The 27,935-nt window shown below is 45.7% G+C and overlaps 1 protein-coding gene across 2 annotated transcripts; it reads right to left on the bottom strand.

The window, feature by feature from the left end:
* Positions 1–97: 97 nt before the first annotated feature.
* On the bottom strand, positions 98–26,434 carry fam219b (family with sequence similarity 219 member B). Of its 2 annotated transcripts, XR_011346325.1 has the most exons (7): positions 26,317–26,434; positions 23,021–23,120; positions 12,515–12,605; positions 7,647–7,724; positions 6,506–6,560; positions 3,910–4,143; positions 98–182 (listed from the first exon to the last, which is right to left on the bottom strand). XR_011346325.1 is itself a non-coding variant. In XM_069902656.1 (6 exons), exons 1-6 carry the CDS (start codon positions 26,371–26,373, stop codon positions 3,988–3,990), a joined length of 537 nt encoding a protein of 178 aa, XP_069758757.1. In that variant the 5' UTR covers positions 26,374–26,434; the 3' UTR covers positions 3,032–3,987. The 2 variants fall into 2 exon arrangements, 1 of the variants encoding a protein (XP_069758757.1); XM_069902656.1 differs by lacking the exon at positions 98–182 and having other exon boundaries at positions 3,032–4,143.
* Positions 26,435–27,935: the final 1,501 nt, after the last annotated feature.

Raw genomic sequence — 27,935 nt, 5'->3', positions numbered from 1 at the left:
TCACTATTACAGGCTAATGCCAAACACTGCAAATGTATCATCTTTAACAAAGTCACCGCACACCAAAGCTCATCTTGATGTATGCAACGTTCTCCAACGGAGATCAAGTGCTGGAGAATGAGGTTGCTGCGGGTAATTACGGCGGGGGGGGGAGCTCTGCACAGGAGCTCCACCAACAGTTCCTAACAGTGCAAAAAAAAAACTTTTAAACAAACGCATTTTTTTAACAGGGTTGGCGTACGAGCAATTTGGAAATTTGAACAAGTGATATCCGAGCAAGTTTGCAGCACTCACAAGAAGTTCCAATAGACCGCTAATTTTACAAAATAACTTCACTGCAGTCAGGAACTGGTTGCAACTGTAAACACGGTTTAGATTGAGCATCTTGATCTCCTTGCTAACACCTCATTCTGTTCACAGTCTGCATAATCCTCTACGTGCTTTCAACTATTTCGATTAACAGCAGAGTGCAAGCAAAAGAGCTGGCAATTCTTCCTGTAATTATCGATGAACCGAGAAACATATTTTGACTTGCACTTGTTTCTTTTAATTTAACCCTATCAGAAGCCCTCATATAATTAACCCTTCAATGTCAGCTGGAGCAACGAAAATGGGAGGAAGACTACATTTCCATTAGATGCTGTAGGATTCCAGTCAGTTTCAAATGCTGGTGAAGGTCCAACTGATACTTTATGGGTGGTTGGAGAATTTGCTGTGGGGTCAATGAGAATCCGATAAGCGGGAGACGTCAACCAATACCAGCAGCACGATTAGCTTCCCGTTACGTACACGACCCCCAACGGATTCACATGCACAAAGAGCAAATCACAAAAAACCCACAGCTCCAATATGATTCACGACTGACAGTTGCAAGAAACAATCCAAATGGACGCAGGAATCTCAAATCTGCACCGTGCTTCAATCAAAACTGAAAGGAGCTCCAAAACCAAAAGGAGTCTTGGTTTGGATAGGAGTAAAATAAATCTGGTGAAGGTCAAAGAAACATAAACTTCAAGCAGACACGTTTTTGAGTGGAAGGAATTTCAGTTGCATGGAGAGCATCTGGCTCTTAATGTTCTATAGGCTATTTATCCCACTTCAGGAACATCCTCAACTCAAACAGGGACGAGCTGGGAAAATTTCCTTTGCTTTGACACTTAGCAGTATCTGAGGCAGATACAGATGAAGCTCCTCTCACTGGATTTAGCAGCCAGTGTGATGTAACAGTCAGAACCAAAGAACGAAAATTCTGAGAAATCAATTAACCCAATCTAATCTAAGCAGCGTATATTGAAAACAAAACTTATTCTTGCATTCCAAGAATTTCAAACTTCATTCTATAAAATTATGGCTTTGACATTCTAAATAAATATTTCACAAGAATAATGTCTCATATGACAGTTCAGCCCAGATAAGACTTCTTTCTAAACATTCTCCTCCTGATGTAGCTCGAAACACGAACTGTGCAAATAGGAGGGCTGAGCGATTCTTTGGGGGAATATTTTATGGTTAGTAACCCACTTGTTTTAAGTTTCCTATAAAAACAGGCCACAAATGAATGGCCATCAGGAGAATCCCAGAACTGGAATCTGCTCTTGAGGTACGATGCAGAACTGTTTCACCTCACAGGTGCTTTCAACTCTTTGCTACGCACATAAAGAAACAGTGCACCTGGAAGCCAAGATGCAGAAATGTCAAATCTCCACCATGCATTAAGATAGAATTTTGGTGACATATGCAAAGTGTGGAAATTGGGGGAAATAAGTGTTTCAACTAAGCTGCAACCAAAAAAGATTCACGTGAAACAACTTTGATAAAAAAGTAAACATTAAATGTACAGGTGAAGTACCATATTATTAACAAAGAGTTAAGCACAAAATTTCAATCCACAAGGGCTACGGCTGAATGTTTTAGAATTTCTGTGGAAAGGAGTAATCAGTATTCATAGTGTAAGGGGTTGAATTGGTGCTTTGGATGCAGTCAGAGCACCAAATGCATGAAACCACCCAAAATGTCATTAAGACATTAAATTATGCCCTCTCTATATTAAAATCCAAATTGCATTGTTTAAAGTGAACAATTTGGATTCTGGAGAGTAATTAATAATCGAGATGGGCGATATCAGGCCAGTCGATGCTAATAGGAGCTCACTGTGTTAGAACTAAAAACTGGCCGATTTTAGCTTGACAACCCTCACAAATCCATGGATAAAAGTTTTGAGGTGAGGTTCTGCACATCAAAATGATTTGCAGAGCAAATCAGATATCTGCTTTGTAGAAGCAGAAAATACTTCAAATGGACTTCAAAGTCCATTTTGGCTGTGGTTTTGTGGTGGGATTTTAAGAGCTGATCTCAAGCATTCCACACCGCAGTGGGCTTTAGGCACGAGACTTCATTCTGAACCCGTTAAATGTGCGTACAGACGGAGATAGATATCCTGCATGCTGCTCCTCCACACCATTTGTTATAGTTCAGTTGTTCCCATGGCAATCTAGTGGGAGGTTTCATGTGCAACATCCATTAAAAAAAAATCCATTCAGTCGTTTGCCTGAAAATCTATTCAATCAGATTTCTACACCTCTCACTATCTTTATTTTGTTCAAATGTCAATAGCAACATTGACACTGGAAACACTTGGAAGTTGAGCACAGTGTTACTGGCACCAAGAGGATGGTGTACCTGGGTTACTCCCAGACTTTCACTGTGGGCACTGCACTAACTCACCTGCCGGGCAGGCCAAATTATCTCCTGGTCTGTCTCCAAAGCAAAGCTGCATTGAACCCCCTTTCAAACTGTCCCCCCCTCAGGAAAAATCTCGTATGGTGGTTACGTGCTTTGAAAAGAACACAGGTACTTATTGAACCAGGTGCTGTGAATATGCCCTTCCAAAGTGCGAGTACCCAGTTAGTTTTTTTTTAAAAACACACCCTGGTATCCAGCACCTCTGGGGATTGGTAGACGCTGGATAAGCGAATTTTCCAGTTGCTTGAGATTGTGTGTTGTGTAATTGGAGAACGAACGGCGAGGAGTGCTAATTTTCCGAGATTTTTTTTTTTGCCAGTTCCTTGAATTCCAGATAACAGGGATTTTAGTGTACAAGGTCGCCAAAAAAAATTATGTAAACATCTTAGGGATTTTGGATACTATATTTGTACCACAATAAGAATTATTTCTGGTAAACATACCGTCCCTCCTACACAAACTGAACGTTGCTTTAGTATGGGGTCATCCAAGCCACATACTTAGAGCGCCAACAGTTCCAAGTACAAAAGGATTTGATTTAAGCTGCTTGCTACCTAGATTCTATTCGACAATGCCATTGGCAGCTCAATGACAGTCAATATTCAAAATTTTGGAGTCAAGTTTCCATTCCTCCAGCTCCCATCCTGTGCACAGAATTCCTGCTCCTTAGTTTCAACCGATGGCTCACTGAAGTTCCGTTTTCACAAGCCTTCATCCCACAAATCACCCACTAAATCCAGTCCTCACGGATGAGATAAAACAGTGGAGACCACCAACGTACAGATAGAGTGAACAAATTGTAAAAGGCCGTCCTGTACAAAATGAAATTAAGATCTTAAGATGACGTAGGCATTGCCTAAATACACTGATGTCAAATGAAGCATCTTATTCAATATTCTGGTCTATTTTCACGTTCAATTGGTTCGAGGGATCAGTGGCTGACTGCAGAAATCAAAGCTGGATCATTGCCCTTCAACCTAGTGACTGGTAAAAGTCTGAACTATTCAGCCTAGCTGCAAGAAATCAAGTTACATCTTTATAACTCGTACAGTTCAGACTTGGATGATACAACTTAAAAAGGGATAGAAATACCAATGTGAAAGATGAAAAATTACAATTCACGTTTTTAAAATGGTTTCCCAGTTCAAAATATGTACATGCACATACATTTAATGAGGTGCTGTAAAAAGTTCAGCCACTCAAAATGAGATCTGCCTTTTGATAATGGTGTAGATGAGGTTGTAGTTACTGGACCGAACAAGAGCTTTCCGTCTGGCAGCAAGCACAGACTGACGAGGTAACAGGCTTCGGAGGAATGAGGTCAAGGTCTTCATCATCTGGTATTTCGTCCAGGTGATAGCCATCTTTCAGGAGCTGACGGTTCAAGTCCTGATTCACTTGCTGCAGAGAGAAAAGAGCGTGGCTTTTAACAGCAAGGAGGGTACATGTTCAACTGCATGGGCCTCACTCAAAGAGAAGGGCTCGTCAAAATAATAGACTAGATGGGAACCAGAAGAGCCGACAGCAACTAATTCTATAGCGTGACAAATAGGCTGATATGGAAGAGCCATTCCACACGTTTTGATTCCACACTTAAAATTCAAATGTTATCTCCACATGGTTCCACGATTAGAAACCAAGGTCCACTCTGCAGCTCTGCATTTGACCTGATGGGCCGCATGGCCTCATTCTCTGCCAAGGATAGATTGAAATACAGTTAAATCCCTATTATCCAGAACTCAAGCAACCGGCCAAATAAATTGTAGAAAATAGGTTAAAAAAAAACAAGGTTTAAAGCTGACGCACCTCGCTGTTAGTTTGCCAATCCATGCAACATGCAAACTCAAGCAACCAGAAAATTCACTTATCCAGCACCTATCAATCATCACAGGTGCCAGATACCAGTGCTTGACTGTATACATAGACTCAGACAGGTGTTACAAGCACAAGTCAGGACAGCGGGGGGCTTTCAATTCGTCTGGTGGAAACATTACTTGCATCTCATTGCTCTCTCAAAATGCAACCAATTCCCCAAATCTCAAGGTTTCATTGCAGTAATTTCACCTCAAAATGTTTCTGCCTTCCTTTAACTTTCTTGCCACAGGAGCTGATTCTCATGAAACTTTCTTGTCCACAGACAGTTGCTCACTTTCTCTATCCCACCCTGTCAAAGAGTGGTTTTCAAACATCCCACTCCCCCAAAATTCAAATTCCATTTTAAGTAATCCCTATGCCATTGGTGCTCTGTGATTAGTAAGAGATTACTTAAAGTGGTGTGTGAGTGGGAAGAAGTTTCAAGACCACTGTTTTAATCGTCCCTCATTGACTCATTATGTGCACGTTTCATAACTCCAAAGGAAATGGGTCAATGACAATTTTTCTCAAGCAATCGGGTCTAGAGCAGTGGTTCTCAACCTTTTACCCCAGTCACATACCACCTTAAGCAACCCCTTACCCATCACAGAGCACTTATGGAATAGGGATTAAGGTGGAATGTGTATTTAGGGGGGCAGTTTGAAAACCACTGCTGTTGAGCAATCTACAGAATACCACCCCTGTTACCTGGAGGGAGTAATATCCTTTAGGATGCCTCTGGCTCAGAGCTCAGAAAAACATGGTGGTTGGCTCATTAAGCCAATGTCACAAGTTCTCATCCTTGACCTGAAAGAATAACTGTGGTGCAAGAAATAGTGGAGAGGCCAGAACAAGACTGAGGAAGCAATTAGAATCCAGACTTTACAGAGCCAAGATAGAAGGCTGTTAAACCCTCTCAAAAGGGTTAGCCACTCTTGGAGTGCGTGATCCCAATACAAGGAATGGTCCCATGAATGAAAGACTTCATGGAGAGATGGGAAAGCAATGAATTCCCATTTGCCGCTGAAAAAGGTTGACAATTGATCAAAATAATGATGTAGAGACAAAGAGAAAGTACCCAATGACAATTATGTGCACATTTTCTGAAAAAAATGGCAGGAGCAGAACCTATGGCTTTCAAGTGTACAAGGGAAAATAATTGCAGGGTTACAGAAGAGAAGAGCTGTGGATAATGACAGACTGAATGCTGCAACAAGCTCCCCTACAGGTTAATGGGCCAAATAGTTCCTTCCCCACTATAACAACACTGGGCATCAAAGATTTTGCTTCCTGAACACTTCTGGATGTATTTTAAGATTGCAGATCATGAAAATCACCTTAAAATTATCCCATCATGTACTGTTTTTAGATATAACCTTTTTTTGTGATTTCCTGTCATATTTTAAGTCTACTTATATATTGCCCACAAAGCAAGCCGTTTTGGTAAGTCCAAGCAGGTATGTGCAGGTGCTATGAAAATGTTGTCCTAGACCTGGGCATGCTGAGAATAGATGCAGCAGACTATAAAAGCAGCTCACATATACAGATGCTGTGCATTACATTGATAATAGATTGAACACATGTTCTTCTGGCAATAGCACAGCGAGTGAACTTAACAGTAACATTTATTGTCTTCAGGAAGATTCAACACAGCAGAAATGTCTCGTCAATGTTGCGACAACTGCGATAAATTCTGTTACATTTGTGGCGAGCATACGCTTCAATAAGTTAATTTACAGTTTCTCCAACTTCCTATGTGATACAGAAAATCTGAAATTATCTTTGTGTTCAGTTTGAAGCAGTCTATCAGAATCCCCAATTTTTTTTTTCAGGAAGCAAATCTTTAGAAAAAAATCTGTTGACCAGTGTAATTTAATTATGCAATTCTGACTCTTTCAGTCCAGCTTACCTCTGCTGAAGAATAACCCGATGAAGAATAATACTTGGATTCAAACTCACCATCGCTGGAAAACAATACAAAAAAACAATTTTGCAATGCATGGGATTTTTTTAAACATGCATGTTTGGTTTAAATCTTCAAGCAGAAAATGTTAACAGAAAAATCAAACTATAAAAGTTGGAACTTGCAAATATGGGTTGGCAGAATTGTTAGTAGTGCCACTGTAACAGGGAATCTTTTAAATGAAATGGTCACATTGTTCCTTAAAGGAGATGGCAGGAAGCTGTATCATCTTGCGTAGGCAAAGCTTTAATACACGGGGACAATCAAGGAGAACTTAGATGATGATAAATCTACAAAGAGAATTTGGGGATTTGCTCTCTCATGGCTATGGATCTCGACAAACTATATTTTAAGCCAAGACCAATCAGATTTTGGACTATAAAGATATAGAAATCCAGCAAGTGACAAAGCATTACCTATGACCCATGAGTAGTGTTGAGGACATTATGACAAATTATACCCATTATATATACCATATAACTGTTTACGGCGTGGAAGCAGGCCATGTCGGCCCTTCAAGTCCACGCCAGTTCACTTGCCAATGCCCTGGGCCAGAGTTAGTCCCAACAGTGTTTACATAGGATGGCGGCCACTTCCCCTCTTAGCCATGAAAATATTCACACTCAGGATTTACAAGTATGTTCTTGGGAAACAGCAGTAATGTCCCATCATCCAAATGCATCAGTTAAACAGGAAAGTCTGCAGATGCTGTGATTGCAGCGCAAGACACAAAAGTAGTGGAGAAACTCAGCAGATCACGCAGCATCTGAAGGAAGTGAAGAGGCCAGGCCCAAAGCGTTGGTCACCCTTTACTTCCTAGTTGGTTGGCAGCTGAGGATCGGCAGTCAGAGCATCAGGAGATCGGATGGGCGGGCGTCTGCGGCCAAAAATAAGATATGGGGGGGTGGGGGGGGGGGGGAGGGGGGAGGGGGGTGGCGGCAGTCGCCTTTGACATGGGATATATAGAAAATGATTTATAGGTCCACAAAAAAAGGGGGGTGGGGTCGAACTTTACTCGGGATCGATTATTACACGAGAATGTATGGTATTCAAAGGTCAAATACATAAATTATGAATTGACTCTTACCTATCAGACTCCAAGGAAACTAAAGATTCATCTGGATGTTGTTTCAAGGCAGAATATCCTTTATTGAATTTTATTAACCTATAAATGAGAGAAAGTGAATGAGATAATGACCAAAACCTGAGCAGTAAATAAAACAATTGGTTCTTTTATTTGTATTCATACAAGGATATGTGTTTTTAAAAAAAAACAGCTTCCCACCAATTTCAAGGCAGGAGAAGTTACATCTTTCACAATTTCACATCAAATGAAATACCAACTCTGGTGCAAACCCTAACCCAAGGGTTTGGGTTCCAGAGCTGGTTGACCACAGGAAAGATCTGTCTTTATACTGTTGGTTGGGAAGCCCCAATTTAAGCCAATTTTGCACCTAGCAAACTCCCACAGATAGTGCCCAATTGCTGGTTTTACTCAAGGTGATAGAGCTGCAAACAATGGGCAGAGTTCCGCTGTCAATTCCGCTTTAAAATTAAGTTGTGGGATGTTTTCCGAAGAGATGAACGGGCTTCAGTTTTAATATTTCAACTGAGAGACAACGCCTCTGACTGTGCAGTGCTCCTACTTGCTGGAACATTACCTGTATGTTTGATTTCATGGGAATTCAGAAAGATTGCACAAATCAGATTAACGAAAGTGTGTTGGTTGGCACAGCTAACGTTAATGATAATTTGACATGTACTACATTTCTCCTGAAACTCCTTGGGCTGTATCTCAATGCTAAAGGTGCACTTTATTAGTTCCGCATCAACTAAATCAGCCATTCTCAAACTTTTTTTGTGTCTCTGGCTCCTTTAGGACTCAGTATTTACAGGCCCCCTTTCCCTGTGAAGCAGTCAAGTTTAGTTGGTTTCTTCTGTACTTCTCTCCTACCCACAACATCAAAGTACTTTACTATTTCAGTCCGTGCACCCCTTGACACGTGCTGTGACCATCTACCATACCTACTCGTGCAAAAGTCCAATTTTAAAAACTAATTTTTTTTAAGGTTAAATTTATGGGGTTGATATTACACGGATACTACTTTTGAGGGGGATGAATCCAAAATACCATCACAGTAGCAGAAGTCCAAATGATCTTTAAACGACTGAAGAACAAAAACACCACGACTTCAAGTAACAATACAGCATCTCCGCATCAAAACACATGTCCTACCATGGGGGAGATCGGGACCGTGGTAATTATCTGCGTCGTCAGAGGTGTCGGGAGCTCCGATGAGCAGGTGGCCAGGACCAAGGCGAGAGTCTGTGTTCAAGGTGTCGTGAGTTCTGATGAGTGACAGCTGGGGCAAATATCTAGGGTCAACTTTTATACGAGATATGGAAAATTCCAGATTTTTTTGGCTGTAAATAGGGTTGACTTTGACGTGAGAGCGACTTTGACGTGAGAGCGACTTTGACGTGAGAGCGACTTTGACGTGAGAGCGACTTTGACGTGAGAGCGACTTTGACGTGAGAGCGACTTTGACGTGAGAGCGACTTTGACGTGAGAGCGACTTTGGCGTGAGTATATAGGGTAAATAGTCATGGTAGAATGTGGGGGGGAAGCTGGGGAGAATAAAGTGGGATTAGTGTAACCTTGGTGAAACCTTAGCAGGCTTTCTTCATGTAGAAGTTTGAAGATCACAAAATGGTGTGTCCTTGTAAGTGTGAATGCTAGTCGCAGAGTTGGTTGCCGATTCATTTTGTGCATTGGACAATTTGTTTGACTTCATGCCCCCTCACAATGCACAAAACTATTGAATAGGGCAATATGAGGTCGCCGTCTTCAAAAAAAAAACCCACACTGAAAGGCAATTACCACTTTTAACGTGCTCAGAATTCAATATTGCCAACAAAATGAACAATATTACCAACAAAATGAACATAGCATTATTTTAAGTCAGATAATCTTTTGATCTTTTAATGTCTTCACTGGGGATTTTTTTTTTTTAATTTAGACAAACAGTCCGGTGACAAGCCCTTTCAGCCCACAAGCCCATGCCGCCCAAATGACCCACAACCCCACTACATTTTGAAAGGTGGGAAGAAACTGGAGCACCCAGAGGAAATCCACAGACATGGGGCAGACGTAAAACTCCTTACAGACAGCACGGAATTCGAACCCTGGATCCAATTGCTGGTACTGTAACAGTGCTGTGCTAGCCATGCCACCTCTAAATTTAAATTTGCAGTAATGTTACCATCCATTTAAACATGCACTTTAACCACATGCACATTTTCCACCTTTAATTAGTGCTTTGCACAATGTTTGAAGCTTAATTAATGGTCATGTATCCGGTTTGTTGAGAGAATTCTTTTGCAAGATTGTTTTCCTTGGCCTCTTAATGACATCGCAGCTGATAGATGTCAGGGATCATCTGGAAGGGTGCCCAGAAGAGGGCAACTCTATGCCTCAGAGATCCTCAGATATTTGCAAGAAGCCTTCAACATCTACAGCTACTTCAGTACTTAACTGTTGACTGAAAATCCTGAACCACTTAGTCAAGACTGGAAATTACTTCAGGGGAGTTGTTCAAAGACAAGACATTAATTAATTCAATGAAGAATCTGGCAGAAGCTTCTTCATTAAGCGAGCAGTGAGAATGTGGAAACTTCTACCGCAGTTGGCAAGTACGAGGAGTAGTGCTAATGGGATCATGGTGGAGCAGGAATTATGCAAAAGTTCCTGGTATCTGGAATTCAAGCCACCGGGGAATTAAAAAAAAGAAAGAAATAGATAAGAATAAATAAACATTTAAATAAGTGTTTAAAATTGTAAAAGTAAATGTTCTCCAAAGCACAACCCCTTGCCAAAGATGAGAGCAAACGTTCAGCCAGCGGAGCGCCCTGGTTGAGCCCCACCTGCAGCAGCTGTTTGAATAAAGTTGTGTCTGGGGTAACTCTCCCAACGTGTCTCCCTATCTTGCCTAGTATCTTTTTATCTTTATAAGTATATTAATACGGCTTTATCTGTAAACGTGAGGGAGGAGGGGGGGGTTACTTATAATGGGGGCACAGTTAGAGCAGCGGCTAGCGCAATGCTGTTACAGCGCCAGAGACTGGGGGAGTTAGATTTCAATTTAAATTTTGCAAATTACAGGAATTATTTGATTAAAGTGAACTTTAAGAATCAAGAGTTTAAAAGTCAGTGCAAAAAAATGTGTAAAGTTTTAGGCATTGTCACAGCGTGTCTCAGGCAACTGGAAAATTCGCACACTCAGTATCCGCAATCCCCATAGGTGTCGGATACCACGGATTTTACTGTATAAACATCGCTCGGTACCGGTCCAATAAAGATTTGTACTCTCGTGACTGGATATTCAAACAGAAAGAGATGGCCCTCAGGTCATCGATGGAGCCAAGGAGGCTATTCAAGCACAGCATGGTAGAAGGGGAAAGAGGAAAAGAAAAATGTGGAGAAATGGAAACAAAGCTTCTGACAACAAGGTTTCTTTTGGGCATCTTGGAATGTGCTGGTTGAGAGTCAATCCCACAACACAAGGGAGGCAGAACAGAAGGATTATGCTGATAAACTGCTACTGGTGCAGTACTGGCGCTGCTTCGAAGGGTTCAACCACCTGGCCCTAATGCCGGAGCTCCATTCAGGCTACAAATAGTCTGTTAAAGGAGCCAAAGGTCCTTGTAAGTAAAACCCTGCATCTGCAGGCTCCGTGCCCAAGATGGCTGCGCCTGGGCTTTGTACTGACCACGAGAGGTTGCAGACACCAGGGGAGCAGCAAACCGGCTCAGAGACAGAAGAAAACAAAAATCCCCCGCCCCCCCCCCCCCCCCCCCACCGTTGAGAGAAAGAGAAGCATGGCACATGACCCTCCAGGACGGTGACCACAGCAGCAGGTCAGCTGCTGAATGGCCTGCACGCGCTGTAGACTGGCTCGTGGGAGCCAGGTATCATAGCCCGTTGCGAGAGGGTGCTGAGGGCAGGAAGGTCTCCCGAAGGGCCTCAGGAGCTGAAAGCTTCCTAAATGCGTCGGAGGTTTGGATCTGGAGCTCAGGTCACCGATGGATCAAACAGGATACAGAGACTGTGGGAGCGCTGGAGGTGACTCCCTGATACTCAGGAGTCTCAAAAGGGACAGCTTTGCTTCTCTTTCTCTCTTACTGCAAGGGGGCACCAGGACAACTCTAATGGTATCTCTACATTACAGCAATGTTCTATACTAGTACATGACAATAAAGGGGTTTGGAGTAAGATGAAAACAATAGGAGCAGACTGATGCTGCCCCTTTCTCTGACATGTCTCCACCGTAATTCGAAGACAGTGTCAAATACCATATCTACTCAGATAACAGTCGATGCCATGGCAAAGTTGAATTCTGGCCCCAAAATAATTATCCATTCATTGCATGGAAAATTCGGCCCCCATATTTTTGGTCCCAGCCGCCTGCCCATCCGAGCTCCCAATGCCTTGACCACACTCTCACCAAGGCTCCTGCCACCCCACCCACCGGAACTCCCGACGCCACGACCGCGGACTCTCACCTTAGGTCCCTGCCGCCAACTCATCCCGAGCTCCTGGCTCCCTGACCTCCAATTCTTGCCATGGCCCACGCCGCTCGCCCATTAGAGCTCCCGACTTACTACCCGATCCTGGCCGGCTGCCCACCCATCAGAACTCCTGACTCCTCGAGCAACACGGGCCCTTAGCACGGTCAAAAGTAGAATGGGTGTAACAGTTGACCCCCTAAATGTTACCCTAAAAATTGGTCCACAAAATTCAACTATTACATGGGTATTATGCAGCATCCTGCAAGTCTAATGCTTTACATGAAACATTTTTTTATGAGAGGAGCCATTAGATTAATTTCCACAAAATACTGCTCCTCTGAGTCACAGCAGCTGAAGGACAAATTAGAGCGGAGCAGGATGACTAACCTTTTTGTCCCTGACTTGGGTTGATGCAAGATTGGGCCCCCACCCATTGCTTTCTTCTTCAAGGCTCTCTTGGCCAGTTCCTGATGCTTCTCTACAAAAGAATTTTTAAAAAAAAACATTTCAACTTGGAGAAAGGCACAAGCTTTCATCCATAAAGGCTGAACTGTAACAAGATTTGAACACATCGTGGATGGCAATCCAAAGAAATCCAAAGCTTCAATTGATAAACTAGTCAAGAACGGGCAAGCTGGACCCAAAACACTCAGACCTGGTTCTTTATATCATAGGGGTTATGCAGCTTGGAAACAAGCCCTTCGGCCCATCTGAGCATCTGTAGCCCACACTTGGCCCATATCCATCCAACTCTTTCCAATCTGAGTACCTGTCTAAATGTCTTTTGGATGTCACTACTGTACCCGTCCCAACCATTTCCTCTGGCAGCTTGTTCCATGTGTGCACAACCCTGCTTGGAACTGGTTGCTCCTAGGGTCCTTGATACATCTTCCCTCCTTAAATCTATGGCCCGAGTTTTGGACCACTCCTTCGTGGAGAAAAGACTGGCTGCTCAGAATGTTCCAGGTTCCTTTTATTGTCAACTAATAATATAGGTAGTCCTCGCAACCATGTTCCGTTCTGACCGACTGGTCATATCTCAAAATGGGCGCTTGTCAGAAATTCACTGTATCCATTTTATCGTTCGTCAAACACAAAACAGCGGCCACCGTGGCCAGCTCTCGCACGAGGTTGGCTACCACCTATTTTCCATAGTTAGGGCCCTACTTTCCCCCATAAACGCGTAATATTTATGTTTTTTCTTTATTTTAGAAAAAAAGACATCGTTGTATGTACAGATGGGCCTACGTGGCATAGGTTGCAAGTCAGGGACTACCGAAACGTTAAAAATGTAAAACAATGTTCTTCAGCTTCTGAGGCAAACAATGAGATGTGCTTTGCCTGAGCCCTTAACCATAAGAGAAAGAGAAGCAAAAGAATATCTTCAGAGACACTGATTGTCTGTGCCCAGTGGTTCAAATCATTGGTAACCTCAGTTCCAGCCTCTGATACAACCAGGTAGCTTTCATCACTTGACACTTTATGGGATTCCTTTTTTGCCCTCAGCACCCCCTCACATCATGATCTTATACATCACTCTAAGGTCACACTCTGCTTCGTATGCTCCAATTTAAAAAGTCCCAGCCTTTCCTTCCAACTCAAGAAACACAACTCATGGAATAGTTGAAAAAACTAATTTTGCTTAGTTGTCTTTTTTTTTGGCTGCTGGGATTTTACAGCTTAAACTTTGAGCGCCGGAGTGATGAAACGTATTGGACATTTTTACCGAGCATGACATGACCACCCAGCAATGAGGCATTGGATTACCACAAAGCAGACTCAAACGGAACCTATCGAAGCATTGAGTTAGGAAATGAACTAAGGGTTGCAGGGAGAATCAAGGAGAACGGTGTTGAGGAGGATAGTACGTCAGCCATGATGGAATTGCCATAGAACGGAAAGACAAGTGGTCAACAAGCGCTGACCTTAACAGCTCTACCCAGTTGTCAAAACTGAATTCAGAAAACAAATCCTTTTTGCCAGCTCGGAGGACCTCAACTCCAAGCTTCAATTTACATTAAGCTACACCTTCTCTTGTATTGCTTGCCGTAACTGCAGCAAAGAACATGGAACAGTGTTTTTTTTAAGCTTGCACACCATAAAATGCCTTGTAACAGTTCGATCAATGATCCCTGACCTGCAGTAATGAAAGAAATAATTCCTTTTGAAGTTTCAAGACAGATTGCCAATTGTTGTAATATATTTTCCTTTGTTAGTTGGTTCCATTTTATTGAATGATTTAATTGCTTTGCAATCCGCTCAGATTAATAGCCCCAAAGTGAACGCTGTTGATTTTCTTTTAAACTAATGCATTTGAACAACCAGCAAAGCCAGTGATTCATCGCTGCACAAAACCCAGTGACAATCTGAGAATCTGGCCAAAGTAGTGGATTTATTCTCAGCCGCAGCTTTTGTTGCACATTTTCCTCAGAAGGGAGAAATTGGGAAATGCTGATTCTTTCACTAACAAGAGACAACTTAATTCAATGACTGCAACAGAGATACAAGAACATAAGAAACAGGAGTTGGCCTTTCGGCCCGTTGAGCCTGCTCCACCATTCAATGAGATCATGGCTGAACTGATGATAGGCTCATCTCCACCGACCTGCCTATTCCCCATATCCCTTAATTCCCTTCTTTGTCAACATCTATCCAACCTTGTCTTAAATATATTTACAGACGTCACCTCCACTGTTTCAATGGGCAGTGAATTCCACAGATTCCCCACCCTCTAGGAAAAGCAGTTCCTCCTTATCTCCGTCCAAAATCTATTACCCTGGATCTTGAGGCCAAGTCCCCTAGTTCTAGTCTCCCCCACCGACGGGAGCAACCTACCTCAACCTCATCTATGACTTTCATAATTTTATACATTTCTATTAGTTGTAACTTGGAAAGCTGGAAGGGAAAAGAAGCAAAGAATAAAAGTGACAGATGGATTAACATCATGGTGAGAGACAGGGAAGGCAACAATTCAGAGGGTCAAAAATCATGATGGACATGTTCGCCCACAGCAAGGCACCTGAACGAACGAACAAGATCCACTCTCATTCTTCTAAAATTAAGTGAATAGAGCCCTATATATACATCCTCCTGCTACATTTTTGCAGACGGATATTTTCCCCCTCCCATTAATCACCAGGTCTCAATCCTACTGCTGCTTTTGATTGTCAGTAATTCTCAGGAACCCGAAGGAGAGGAAAGCTTCTGCCTTGGATAGCTCTCACGACAAACTGACCAAACATTAAGCTTCAGAACACACCTGACCTTAACTGGAGCAATCTGCCTTGCCATTTTCTTCTTTTTTTTTCCCACACATCACAGAGCACTATGTTCAAGTTTAGATCAACCTTTTTTTTCCCTAAGGCTCCCTAAGGACTCGGGGTTTATGGGCCCACTTCCCTGTGAAGCAGTTGTTGAGTTGGTTTCTTCTATGCTTCTGTACGACAAAAAAAACCGAAATATTTTATGACCGTGGCTGAGCCTTAAATGTGCTGTGGTGGGAGGGAGGTGGGAGGGGAGTAAGTTATTTCTATGCTGGTCAGATGACAATGGTGGAGAGAGAGCAGGAGTTAGAGCGTGAGTGCGTCTGGTCAGGAAATGAGACACTGCTCCAGCTTCTTTGAAACAGCAGAGGAGGTCAAGGAGAAGCTCACAGTGGGCGTGGAGAATCAAATGGCAGGCGATAAGAAGCTCAATGAAACATTCCCCCATCAACTGCAAAAGGTAGTGGACAGACACAGCCCAGGACATCACAGGCAAAACCTTCCCCACAATAGAAAACAATCAGGCAGCAATCATCAAGGATTCACACCACCCAGCACACGCTCCGTTCTCGCTGCTGCCGCTCCGTTCTCACTGCTGCCGTCAGGAAAGAGGTGTCGGTGCCACAAGACTCGCCCCACCAGGTTCAGGAACAGCTGCTCCCCCTCCACCATCAGACCCCTCAACCACAAACTCAATCAGGGACTGGTTTAAGCACTCTTTTTCACTTTTTTTTCTTCTCTCTATATTGCAGTCAGGAAGTTTACATTTCTTTATTTTTTCACAAGTGTACATTGAGTACAATTTTTTTTTCGCATTACCAATAAATGGTAATTCTACCTCGCCCACAAAATAATCTCTGGGTTGTATGTGATGCCATAAATGTACTCCGACAATAAATCTGAATGCTGAACTGCCACACCTGCACTACATTCCCCAACAAATTCTAATCAGCTCTCAGTTTCACATCACCGCACCTTATTTTTCTTCTGGTAATCTGTTCAATAGTTCCACTTCTCCCACACACACGTCCTCCAATCCAGCCATTCTCATACAGCTCTTTAAAAGCCTTGCCTTCTTTTCACCTCACCCAACAAATACTTTCTAATGTTTTTATTCTAGCTGGTAGGTGAGAAGTACAGAAGAAACCGAGTCTTGACTGCTTCACAGGGAAAGGATCACAAACTTGGAGCAGAGTCCTGTGGGGGGAGGGGGTTGAGAAAGGCTGCTCTAATCTACCTCATTCATTTTCCCATCACAGTAAATCTTCAGCACCCTGCACCGGACTAGATTTTACTCCTACTAATACTGCAAACAAATTAATTCACAATCTTTCTGATAGTATAAAGTCTAATAAATTCTTCAGTGAACAAATTTGAAAGGGGAGCACAGGAACAGGACCCAGCAAGTTTAACCGTGCTGCCATAACTGAACATGAAACCAATTTTCTGCAGGCATTTCAAAATCATCTGAACATTCACGTTTCATTGAATTTGATAGAGATACAGTACGGTAACAGGCCCTTCCGGCCCACGAGCCTGCGCCCACAAGACCAAACCTTCTCATCCCGCTCGTTTTTGAAACGGGAGGAAACCAGAGCACTCAGAGAAAACCCACGCGGTCACAGGAAGAGTGTACAAACAGCATCAGGTGAATTTCCTTTAACCAGCCTGACAATGACCTTGGGTAAATATTGGGGAGAGATTTTTTAAACTGTCCTCATGAGATAAATAGCCATGATCGTATTGAACGGCGGAGCAGGCTCGATGGGCCATTTTTGGCCTACTCCTGGTCCTACTTCCTATGTTCCTATATAGTAAAAACCCTGGTATCCAGATAAGTGTATTTTCCGGTTGCTTGAGACTCACCGTTACAATGCTTAATTAATACACCAGCATTAAGAATAAACAATTTAAAAGACAATATAAAATGTAAAGTAATTTGGGAATAAAAGATATTGTAATCCTTAATTACCAGTAGTTAAAGTTCCCTCTAATCAGGTAATTCCCGTAACGCCCGTAACGCACAAAATGTAAATTTGATTTCTGGCGCTGTAACAGCGTTGCTCTATCTGCTATAATAACCACACCACCATCATAATTAATCCCATCCTCTCAAGTTTACAGATCAAGATAGTGTTTACCAATGGCTGTCTGTTTCGTAAGAGTTTATCAACAACTCTTCATCCTGAAGGAAGCCATTTTTCCCCCCCCAAACACAACTTTATCCAAACAGCTGCTACAAGCAAAGCCACTCCTCTGGCTGAATACTTGCTCCCATTTTCACCAAAGGTTAATATGTCACCTCAGAGAACATTTACAATTTTTAAACATTTTATTTAAATTTTTATGCATTCTCATTAACTAATTTTTATTTCCTCAATTTTTGTTTTGCTGGTTGACTGATGTACAAACATCTTACCCTAGAACCCATACATTGTGTGCGTCAATTCTCCCCCTCCACCCCCATTTTTTGCCTCGACCCTCCCTGGAGCACCCATCGCCCCAACTCTCGCCTAGGCCCTGGAGCTCCCGATGACCCTGAACCAAGACCCTGGCTGCCCACCCATCCGAGCTCCCTATGTCCCAAACACGAACTATCGGCTAGGCCCCAGCCACCTGCCCATCCAAGCTCCTGACATACCGACTGCAGACTCTTGGCTAGGCCCCAGCTGCTTGCCCATCGAGCACCCAACATCCTAATTGCCGACCACAGCTGGGACCCGGCCGCCCGCCCACCCAAGCTCTTTACGCCACGAACAATGCAGGTGCTTACCGAGGTTAAAAGAATTGTGCGTATAATAGGTGACCCCCTTAATTTTACCCTAAAAATTGGTCCACAAAATTCAACTATTACACACATATATACAGTAATTGTCTGCTCACGAAAAACCAGATGACTACTGTTTTAAAAAGCGTTGAACTTTCTCATTATTTGCAATCAAGCTGTCAAATAAGTTGTCAGTCACCTTCTCTGCACCAGAAACTTGCCCTTCTACGCCAGCCCCATAATGTAGTCAAATGAGAATGTTTATCAAACTACCAACCTTACTGGTTTCTTAATTTGCAAAGCAGCATTACTGAGCTCGGAGCAGCACGAGGGTGAGGCACAATATTCCGGGCAGTGCAGTGGAAGCTGCTATCTTTTGGTAGAAGCGAGGACAAGATGGAGGAAGACAGAAACGAGGGAGAGAAGGGAAAAAAGATAGAAAATAAAACAAAGACAGTCAGAGAGGGGAAGAAATAAAGGTGCGAGACTGGCTGAGCTCCTCCAGCATTGTGTGTTTTTACTTCAATCGCAGAGGCTTCAGACTTTTGTGTGTGTGTTGAAGTAGTGAAGTTAATGAAAAGCCAGGTTTATAACAGAAAGGGAAGAAAAAGTACCCATAATGATCATAGCTTATGGGTTCTTGAAAAGCTTAAGACACTTCAAAGAGCAGATGATTAATCAGATGTCAACTGGCCCAATGTATCATTTGCCTTCGTTTTTCAGTTTCCCACCTCATCTAAACCCAATGTGTTTGAGATCAGAACCTCGACCAAGGGGATGATTGGCAATAAATGCAAAGCACCTCGAACAAAGAGCCAGGAGTGAGGTGGGCATCCCGCAAAAGGCAGAACAGGGGGAAAGATGGACGACTGGGATGATGAGGGGCAGAAGGAGGGACACCCTGGGTGAAAGCTCACTGAGCGGCTAACTCGAAAGTTAAACAGCACTAACCTTTTCCTTTATGAAGGACTGAAAAAAGAGGGGTACAAACAATAATCGCATCAATGGAACCAACAGCAATTACAACGATCAACAAAGAATTTGCTCCCTGAACAATTTTTGAGTGTATCTTATGCATTTTGGGCTGCTGATCGCAAAAATTATCTTAAAATTTTCTAATCTTATACTTTTTTTTAAAAATATACAACCTATTTTTGTGATTTCCTGCCATATTTCAAGCACATAAAACCACGAAGTGCAGCGTGTCATCAAAAATTCATTTTCGGCCTTCGCACGTGGACTCCTTCCCCACTGATCTTGGTGCAGTGGCGAACACGGTGAAAGGTTTCACCAGGACATTGCGACCACGGTATCCAAGCAACTGGAATCTATCAGTGCTGGCCGACTATTGTCGGAACCTGATATGAGAGGCATCAGATGCCGAGTACAAAGAAAAATGAGGTCAGTTGAACTAATGCAACGTGTCAGCATCATTATGTGATTAAACAGGGTAAATTCAATAAAAGTTAATTTAATGATTCCCCAACTTCCTAAAGGATACAGAAAATCTGAATTTATCTTTGTGATCAGCTTGAAGTCATCTATTATAACGCTCTATTTTTTTTCATGAAGCAAAATTTTTGAAAAAAAATTGTTGTCCAGTTTTATTTATATTATCCAACTTCTGCAGTGCTCATCCTCCAAACCGTCCAAAAAAGTCACCCCAAAGAGAAAACTGGTCTCAACAAGTACCTCTTGGTGATCACCGAGGGGATTCTGTAGCAGCCTCAATCATCCACCAGGAGAACCGAAGAATGTGAGACAACAACACAGCCAAATATTAACCACCTAGTGTGGGGGCACTAATACCTCACCTGCAAAAGGTGTGGAACACAGGCAAAACCCTCCCCACCGTCAAGAAAATCTATATGGAACTCTTTTGCATCAATCATCAAGGATCCACACCATCCAGGACATGTTTTATTCTCACTGTTGCCATGAGAAGAGGTATAGGTGCGACAAGAGGACGGCACGGGTTAGCGCCACGCAGTTAGAGCGCCATCGATCGGAATGGGGCTGGAGTCTTGTGCTGTCTGTAAGGAGCTAGTAAGTTTTCCACGGGGACTCTGGTTCCCTCCCACCATTCAAAGCGCACCAACCATGTAGGTTAATGCGGCATGGGCAGAAATGGCCGTACTTTAGGTTTAAATTTGAATTTAAGACTTGCACCACCAGGTTCAGGAATGGTAGCTATCCTTCCACCATCAGACTCAACAAAAAAAAAACTAATTTAAGTGCTCCTACTTTGAACAGTATTAATTACTGAATATTTCATGTTTTTCTGTATTGCAGTTTAAATTTAGACATATGCTATATGTCTTCCAACTAGGCTCCAACTAGGCTCCAACTAGGCTCCAACTAGGCTCCAACTTCCAACTAGGCTTTTCCAACTCATAATCACAATGCCGCCCAATTACATCCAATTGATCTACAATCCTGTACACTTGTTCACATTTCTCTCTTTCCCATATGTTTCTTTCCTTGAGCTCAGTTTAACTGCAAAAAGTAGAAATTCTGCCAGGTCTACAAGTAAAAGACGTGTTGCCATGTATGGACTCCAAGGACAATAACTTTGAACTATTTATCCCTCATTTTATACAAAGGAACATAAAGGAATTGTTTATTCTGACCAAGAACAAAGTAACTCTTCCAACTTGGATACTTCCTCCATTATGAAGAAATACAGACATCTTTTAAATTTCACCTTTTAAATTTAGCGGGCTATCGTGCGCGTGCGTAAGCACTGCAGGTGCACGGCGGCAACAAGCGACCACTTTATTTTCCTTTAAAAATGCTCGTTTTGATAAATGAACCACGCTGCATTTGCTAATCAATAAACTATCAAAATTCACCTGTTCATCTCGTCTTTATTCCTCCTTAAATTTGAATTTTAAAATTACTGCCCAAGAATCCAGAAAAATCAGGACCAACCCAATCCCCGAGCAGTATCATAAACCATTTCAGTCCTTGGTTCGTAATTCAACACCATCTCTCAACCTCAAACTGCAATGAAAAATCAGGAGTAGCAATACCAACGCATCAGGTTCTTTTCCACTTCTGGAGCACCTTACTCAGCTGCAAAGCACCTGCACCTCGAGGGCGGAAACCACTTCTCAGAGAAATCTCAATACGACAGACACCAGCAAATTTAAACGTCAGGGACTTCTGCAGAATCAAAGGCATTATTCGTGGTTCAAAATTGTTCAGGAGGAATTTGAAGACTAATGATTCTCCCCCCCCTCCTTTTCTCGTCAAGGCCACTGCATCTCACATTTTAGAAATGCAAATCGATGGCCTTTTGGTGAAGCCTCACTCAAACCACACTCTTTAATACTGAGCCTGTACCCTGGGATTGTCATAAATCACCAAAGTTCATCTTAAAGTGAATACACACAGAAGAAAAAAAACGAGAGCTACACAGCGTCCATAAAAGACAAAGGTCATACAATAAAACTCCTGGTATCCAGATCAACTTTAACAGCAAGTAATCAAGACATACAAAACTAAGTAGACTGAAACCCCTGGTATCTGGAATTCAAGCAACTGGCAGCCTGAAACAATCGGCAAAAAAAAGGAAAATAAATTTTAAAAATAAATACTGTAATAAAATATAGGTAAAACAAAGTTTAAAACTGTAATATTAAATGGTCTCTGAAGTGATGCATGTGGTGAAGATGGGAGCAAATATTCAGCTAGTGGAGGGCTTTGCTTGTAGCAGCTGTTTGAATATAACAGCATCGCCCAGGTTGAAGAACTGGTTAATGTCGCCCGGTAAGGGTTTTTATTTTTATTAGTGCATTATTAAGTATATCAGTAAGGCTTTATCTGTAAACTTGGGGGGGGGGGGGGGGTGGGTAAATTATGACAGAGGCATGGTTAGCGAAACACTGTTACAGCACCAGCGACTAGGCTTCAAATTTAAATTTTGTAAGTTACGGAAATTAACTCATTAAAATAACCTTTACGTAACTAAGGACTGCAATGTTGATTTTTTTTCAAATTACTTTATATTTTGCACTGCCTTTTGACTTTTAAACAGTTTATTCTTAATGTTGGTGTATTAAGTTAGGCATTGAAAGAGTGAGTGAGCCTTCCCAAGATCGTGTTATATGGCGAGCTCTCCACTGGCCACCGAGACAGAGGTGCACCAAAGAAGAGGTACAAGGACTGCTTAAAGAAATCTCTTGGTGCCTGCCCCATTGACCACCGCCAGTGGGCTGATCTCGCCTCCAACCGTGCATATTGGCACCTCACAGTTCGGCGGGCAGCAACCCCCTTTGAAGAAGACCGCAGAGCCCACCTCACTGACAAAAGACAAAGGAGGAAAAACCCAACACCCAACCCACCAATTTTCCCTTGCAACCGCTGCAACTGTGTCTGCCTCTCCCGTATCGGACTTGTCAGTCACCAACGAGCCTGCAGCAGACGTGGACATACCCCTCCATAAATCTTCATCCGCGAAAGAAAGAAAAAAAAGAGTGAGTCTCAAGTAACTGGAAAATTGCTGATCAATGGCCAAGGTGACCCGTCCAGTATGGACACCGCAACTGAAGAAGGCAACGGGAAACCATGTCAGTATTTTTCCCTTGTATAATCATGATCCCAACATCGACTACGGTCTCAGCTCAAAGATGGAGTCTTCACTGAAGAATGGAGAGAGGGGGGCAACAATTACTACTTGGAGGGTCAGAGATCGTGACGGATGGAGAGACATGATCACCCACGCAGAACGGCAAGGCATCTGAAAGATGATGAGGGTAGTTTAGCAGCACAGGCTTGTGGGCTAAAAGGGCCTGTTACCATGCAAAATTCTCTCAAATTTAATTTAGAATGAAAATTCTGCTTAACTGGCTTGTGACTTACGTAATTTCAGATGTATCGATGAAGTTCTGGTGTTGGACTGCAGCTTCTTCTTCTCATTCATCTTCAAGGCGGCCTCATTTTTCCAGCTTTTGTTGTGACCCTTTAAGTGGATCCAACAGGAAGAGATGAGGAAATGCTCTTTACGTAGCCAGCCAACCTCCGGAAGGCCACTCTGCCCCCTTTGAATCCCGCTCCAGCACCCAACTGCAACCACAACTCCGCTCTTTTGTCAACCCCAGGAACGTTTCATCCCCTTACTGCCCTCAGAACTGCTTCCACTGCTCTTCGAGAATACTTCCAAAGGCGCGAGAGCCACGATGTCATGAGTGTTCACTAACAATAAATCTGAAACACAAAATTCCCCCCATTCCTCTGAGATGAGGAATTAGTGAAGTTAGTCCTCGCACTAATTAGCCTTTGCTGGCCCCGATATAATGTATCTGTCAGCCAATTTCTATTGGGCAAGTTTATTCCCAACACAGACATTATTTGGGAGTCAATCAATCTGCTGGAGGAACTCAGCAGGTCGAGCAACATCAGTGGGAGAGAAAGAATGGCTTGGCTGTTCTTTCTCGCTCACTGACGCTGGTCAAACTGCTGAGTTCCTCCAGCAGATTGATTGGCATCCAGCATCCGCAGTCTCTCGTGGGTTTCTCCAACCAGCACCTTCACTGATCCAGAATAACAGTGGATGTGGGCATTCCCATCTTGCTCAAACAATTCTGACCTATAAACCATTTTTGCTCCACATTACCCGAAGGGGATTGAAAACCTGCTCCCATAAACGTGAACAAATTGACCACACCGAGCGGGAGGGAGAATTGGAAACGTGACTGGTTGTTGGGGAAGTTAAATTCACTCTAATTGCTTCACAAACTCTGCCTATTTCAGTTACACAAATTGCGAATCAAGAGAATAAATTCACACACTGGTTCTGAACATAATTATTCTCACTATAACCTCCCCGGGATTTAATCAGAACACATCAACTTGCACCCTTTAAATTCACATGTACGTGAAACTCCAAATAGTTTTAAAAAATCCAAAACTGAAACAAGCTGAAGCTACAATGTATAACATCCACAAAATATCAAGTGAGACTATAAATATCGAATTAATCTTATTGCCAAAATGTGAATTGTACAACAGAGCACAGCCATATGCTCAAACTCTCTCTTCAGAGTACCCTGCACATAAACTGGGGGACCCCACCCCCCGCAAGACCCCAGTGCCTCATTCTGGGTCGCCTCCCTCCCTCCCCATTCCCTCTCCCTGCAATCCCTCTCCTCCCCCTCCCTGTCACCCGCTCAGCCTCCCCCCTCCTCCCCTGTCCCCTCCACAGTTCCCCCCTCTCCCCCAGTCCCCCACCTCTCCACTATCCCATCCCACCCCTCTCTCCACTATCCCATCCCACCCCACCCCTCTCTCCACTGTCTAGCTCCTCTCCACTGTCATCCCCATCTCATCCCTCCCCACTGTCCTCGCCTCTCCCCACTGTCCAATACCTATACCCCTCCCGTCTTCCCCCTCCTCCTCCCCTGTCCTCCCCCTCCTCCCCTGTCCTCCCCTCTCCCCACTGTCCAATCCCTATACCCCTCCGTCCTCCCCTCCTCCCTTGTCCTTCCCCTCCTCCCCTGTCCTCCCCCTCCTCCCCTGTCATCCCCTCCTCCCCTGTCCTCCCCCTCCACCCCTGTCCTCCCCCACCTCCCCTGTCCTCCCCCTCTACTGTCCTATCCTGTCCCCACTGTGCTCCCCTCTCCCCACTGTGCCCCCCCTCCCCCACTGTGCTCCCCACTCCCCCACTGTGCTCCCCACTCCCCCACTGTGCTCCCCTCTCCCCCACTGTGCTCCCCTCTCCCCACTATGCTCCCCTCTCCCACACTGTGCTCCCCCCTCTCCATGCCCCTCCCCCTCTCCATGCTCCTCCCCCTCTCCATGCTCCTCCCCCCTCTCCCTGCCCCTTCCCCCTCTCCATGCTCCTCCCCCTCTCCATGCTCCTCCCCTCTCCATGCTCCTCCCCCTCTCCATGCTCCTCCCCCTCTCCATGCTCCTCCCCCCTCTCCATGCTCCTCCCCCTCACCATGCTCCTCCCCCTCTCCATGCTCCTCCACCCTCTCCCTGCCCCTCCCCCTCTCCCTGCCCCTCACCCCTCTCCATGCCCCTCCCCCTCTCCATGCTCCTCCCCTCTCCCTGCCCCTCCCCCCTCTCCATGCCCCTCCCCCTCTCCATGCTCCTCCCCTCTCCCTGCCCCTCCCCCCTCTCCCTGCCCCTCCCCCTCTCCATGCTCCTCCCCCTCTCCATGCTCCTCCCCCCTCTCTCCATGCTCCTCCCTCCTCTCCATGCTCCTCCCCCTCTCCATGCCCCTCCCCCTCTCCATGCTCCTCCCCCTCTCCATGCCCCTCCCCCTCTCCCTGCCCCTCCCCCCTCTCCATGCTCCTCCCCCTCTCCATGCTCCTCCCCCCTCTCCATGCTCCTCCCCCTCTCCATGCCCCTCCCCCCTCTCCATGCTCCCCCCTCTCTCCATGCTCCTCCCCCCTCTCCATGCTCCTCCCCCTCTCCATGCCCCTCCCCCCTCTCCCTGCTCCTCCCCCTCTCCATGCCCCTCCCCCCTCTCCATGCTCCCCCTCTCTCCATGCTCCCCCTCTCTCCATGCTCCCCCCCCTCCCTGCTCCTCCCCCTCTCCATGCTCCTCCTCCTCTCCATGCTCCTCTCCTCTCCATGCTCCTCCCCCCTCTCCATGCTCCTCCCCCTCTCCATGCCCCTCCCCCCTCTCCATGCCCCTCCTCTCTCCATGCCCCTCCCCCCCTCTCCATGCCCCTCCCCCTCTCCATGCCCCTCCCCCCTCTCCATGCTCCCCCCCTCTCCATGCTCCTCCCCTCTCCATGCTCCTCCCCCCTCTCCATGCTCCTCCCCCCTCTCCATGCTCCTCCCCCTCTCCATGCCCCTCCCCCTCTCTCCATGCTCCTCCCCCCTCTCCATGCTCCTCCCCCTCTCCCTGCTCCTCCCCCCTCTCCATGCTCCTCCCCCTCTCCATGCCCCTCCCCCCTCTCCATGCTCCTCCCCCTCACCATGCTCCTCCCCCTCTCCATGCCCCCCCTCTCCATGCCCCTCCCCCCTCTCCATGCTCCTCCCCCTCTCCATGCCCCTCCCCCCTCTCCATGCTCCTCCCCCTCTCCATGCCCCTCCCCCCTCTCCCTGCTCCTCCCCCCTCTCCCTGCTCCTCCCCCCCCCCTTCTCCATGGTCCTCCCTTCCCTCCCTCCCCGTGTTCGGCCCCGCTCCCCCCGTCCCCCATTACCGAGGGTCCCGGCTGCTGCGCACCACCCAGTGGGCCGTCCAGCTCCGTGGGATCCATCGCGAGCCGGCTCCGCCTCACCCCATCACTCGCTTCCGCTTCCGTCTCAAAGGGCGCAGCCGCCTGAGTGACAGGGCTAGTCCCGCCCCCTCGTGGGGTGAGAGCCAAGCTCCGCCCCTCGTTTGATTGACGGGTTGGCTCCATTTCCCTCACCCCACTGCCACTCATGGGCTTGCATCCCATCCCAGGGACCGAGGCATCCCCCCTGAGAGCCAGAGTTTAATGCATGGCCTTCATTGCACTGAGTCCTTGGTTCTGGACCTCTGCAATTCTATTGTCTTCTGGTTTTAATCCCATCACAGGATTGGTGTCAGTCCCAGAGTGGCATTTTTAATTGACCACCTTTTAAGAATGAGCTCATCAAATAAAGTTTCATTTTGTCCTTCTTTCAATTGGGCCTGGGCCCAATGCTCCTCCCCTCTCTCCATGGTCCTCCCCCCTCTCCATGCTCCTCCCCCCTCTCCATGCTTCTCACCTCTCTCCATGCTCCTCCCCTTTCTCCATGGTCCTCCCCTCTCTCCATGCTCCTCCCCTCTCCATGGTCCAACCTTCTCTCCATGGTCCTCCCCCCTCTCCATGCTCCTCCCCTCTCTCCATGCTCCTCCCCTCTCTCCATGCTCCTCCCCCCTCTCCATGCTCCTCACCTCTCTCCATGCTCCTCCCCTCTCTCCATGCTCCTCCCCTCTCTCCATGCTCCTCCCCTCTCTCCATACTCCTCCCCCATCTCCAAGGTCCTCCACCCTCTCCATGGTCCTCCCATCTCTCCATGGTCCAACCTTCTCTCCATGCTCCTCCCCTTCTCCATGCTCCTCCCATCTCTCCATGGTCCTCCCCTCTCTCCATGCTCCTCCCCTCTCTCCATGCTCCTCCCTCTCTCCATGCTCCTCCCCTCTCTCCATGGTCCAACCTTCTCTCCATGCTCCTCCCCTCTCTCCATGCTCCTCCCCTCTCTCCATGCTCCTCCCCTCTCTCCATGCTCCTCCCCTCTCTCCATGCTCCTCCCCCCTCTCCATGCTCCTCCCCCCTCTCCATGCTTCTCACCTCTCTCCATGCTCCTCCCCTTTCTCCATGGTCCTCCCCTCTCTCCATGCTCCTCCCCTCTCTCCATGGTCCAACCTTCTCTCCATGGTCCTCCCCCCTCTCCATGCTCCTCCCCTCTCTCCATGCTCCTCCCCTCTCTCCATGCTCCTCCCCCCTCTCCATGCTCCTCACCTCTCTCCATGCTCCTCCCCTCTCTCCATGCTCCTCCCCTCTCTCCATGCTCCTCCCCTCTCTCCATACTCCTCCCCCATCTCCAAGGTCCTCCACCCTCTCCATGGTCCTCCCATCTCTCCATGGTCCAACCTTCTCTCCATGCTCCTCCCCTTCTCCATGCTCCTCCCATCTCTCCATGGTCCTCCCCTCTCTCCATGCTCCTCCCCTCTCTCCATGCTCCTCCCTCTCTCCATGCTCCTCCCCTCTCTCCATGGTCCAACCTTCTCTCCATGCTCCTCCCCTCTCTCCATGCTCCTCCCCTCTCTCCATGCTCCTCCCCTCTCTCCATGCTCCTCCCCTCTCTCCAT

Source organism: Narcine bancroftii, chromosome 11 (genome assembly GCF_036971445.1).
Source record: "Narcine bancroftii isolate sNarBan1 chromosome 11, sNarBan1.hap1, whole genome shotgun sequence".
Lineage (NCBI taxonomy): Eukaryota > Metazoa > Chordata > Chondrichthyes > Torpediniformes > Narcinidae > Narcine > Narcine bancroftii.
Note: the sequence above shows the minus strand (reverse complement) of the source record. Positions and strands in the feature narration are given on the sequence as shown.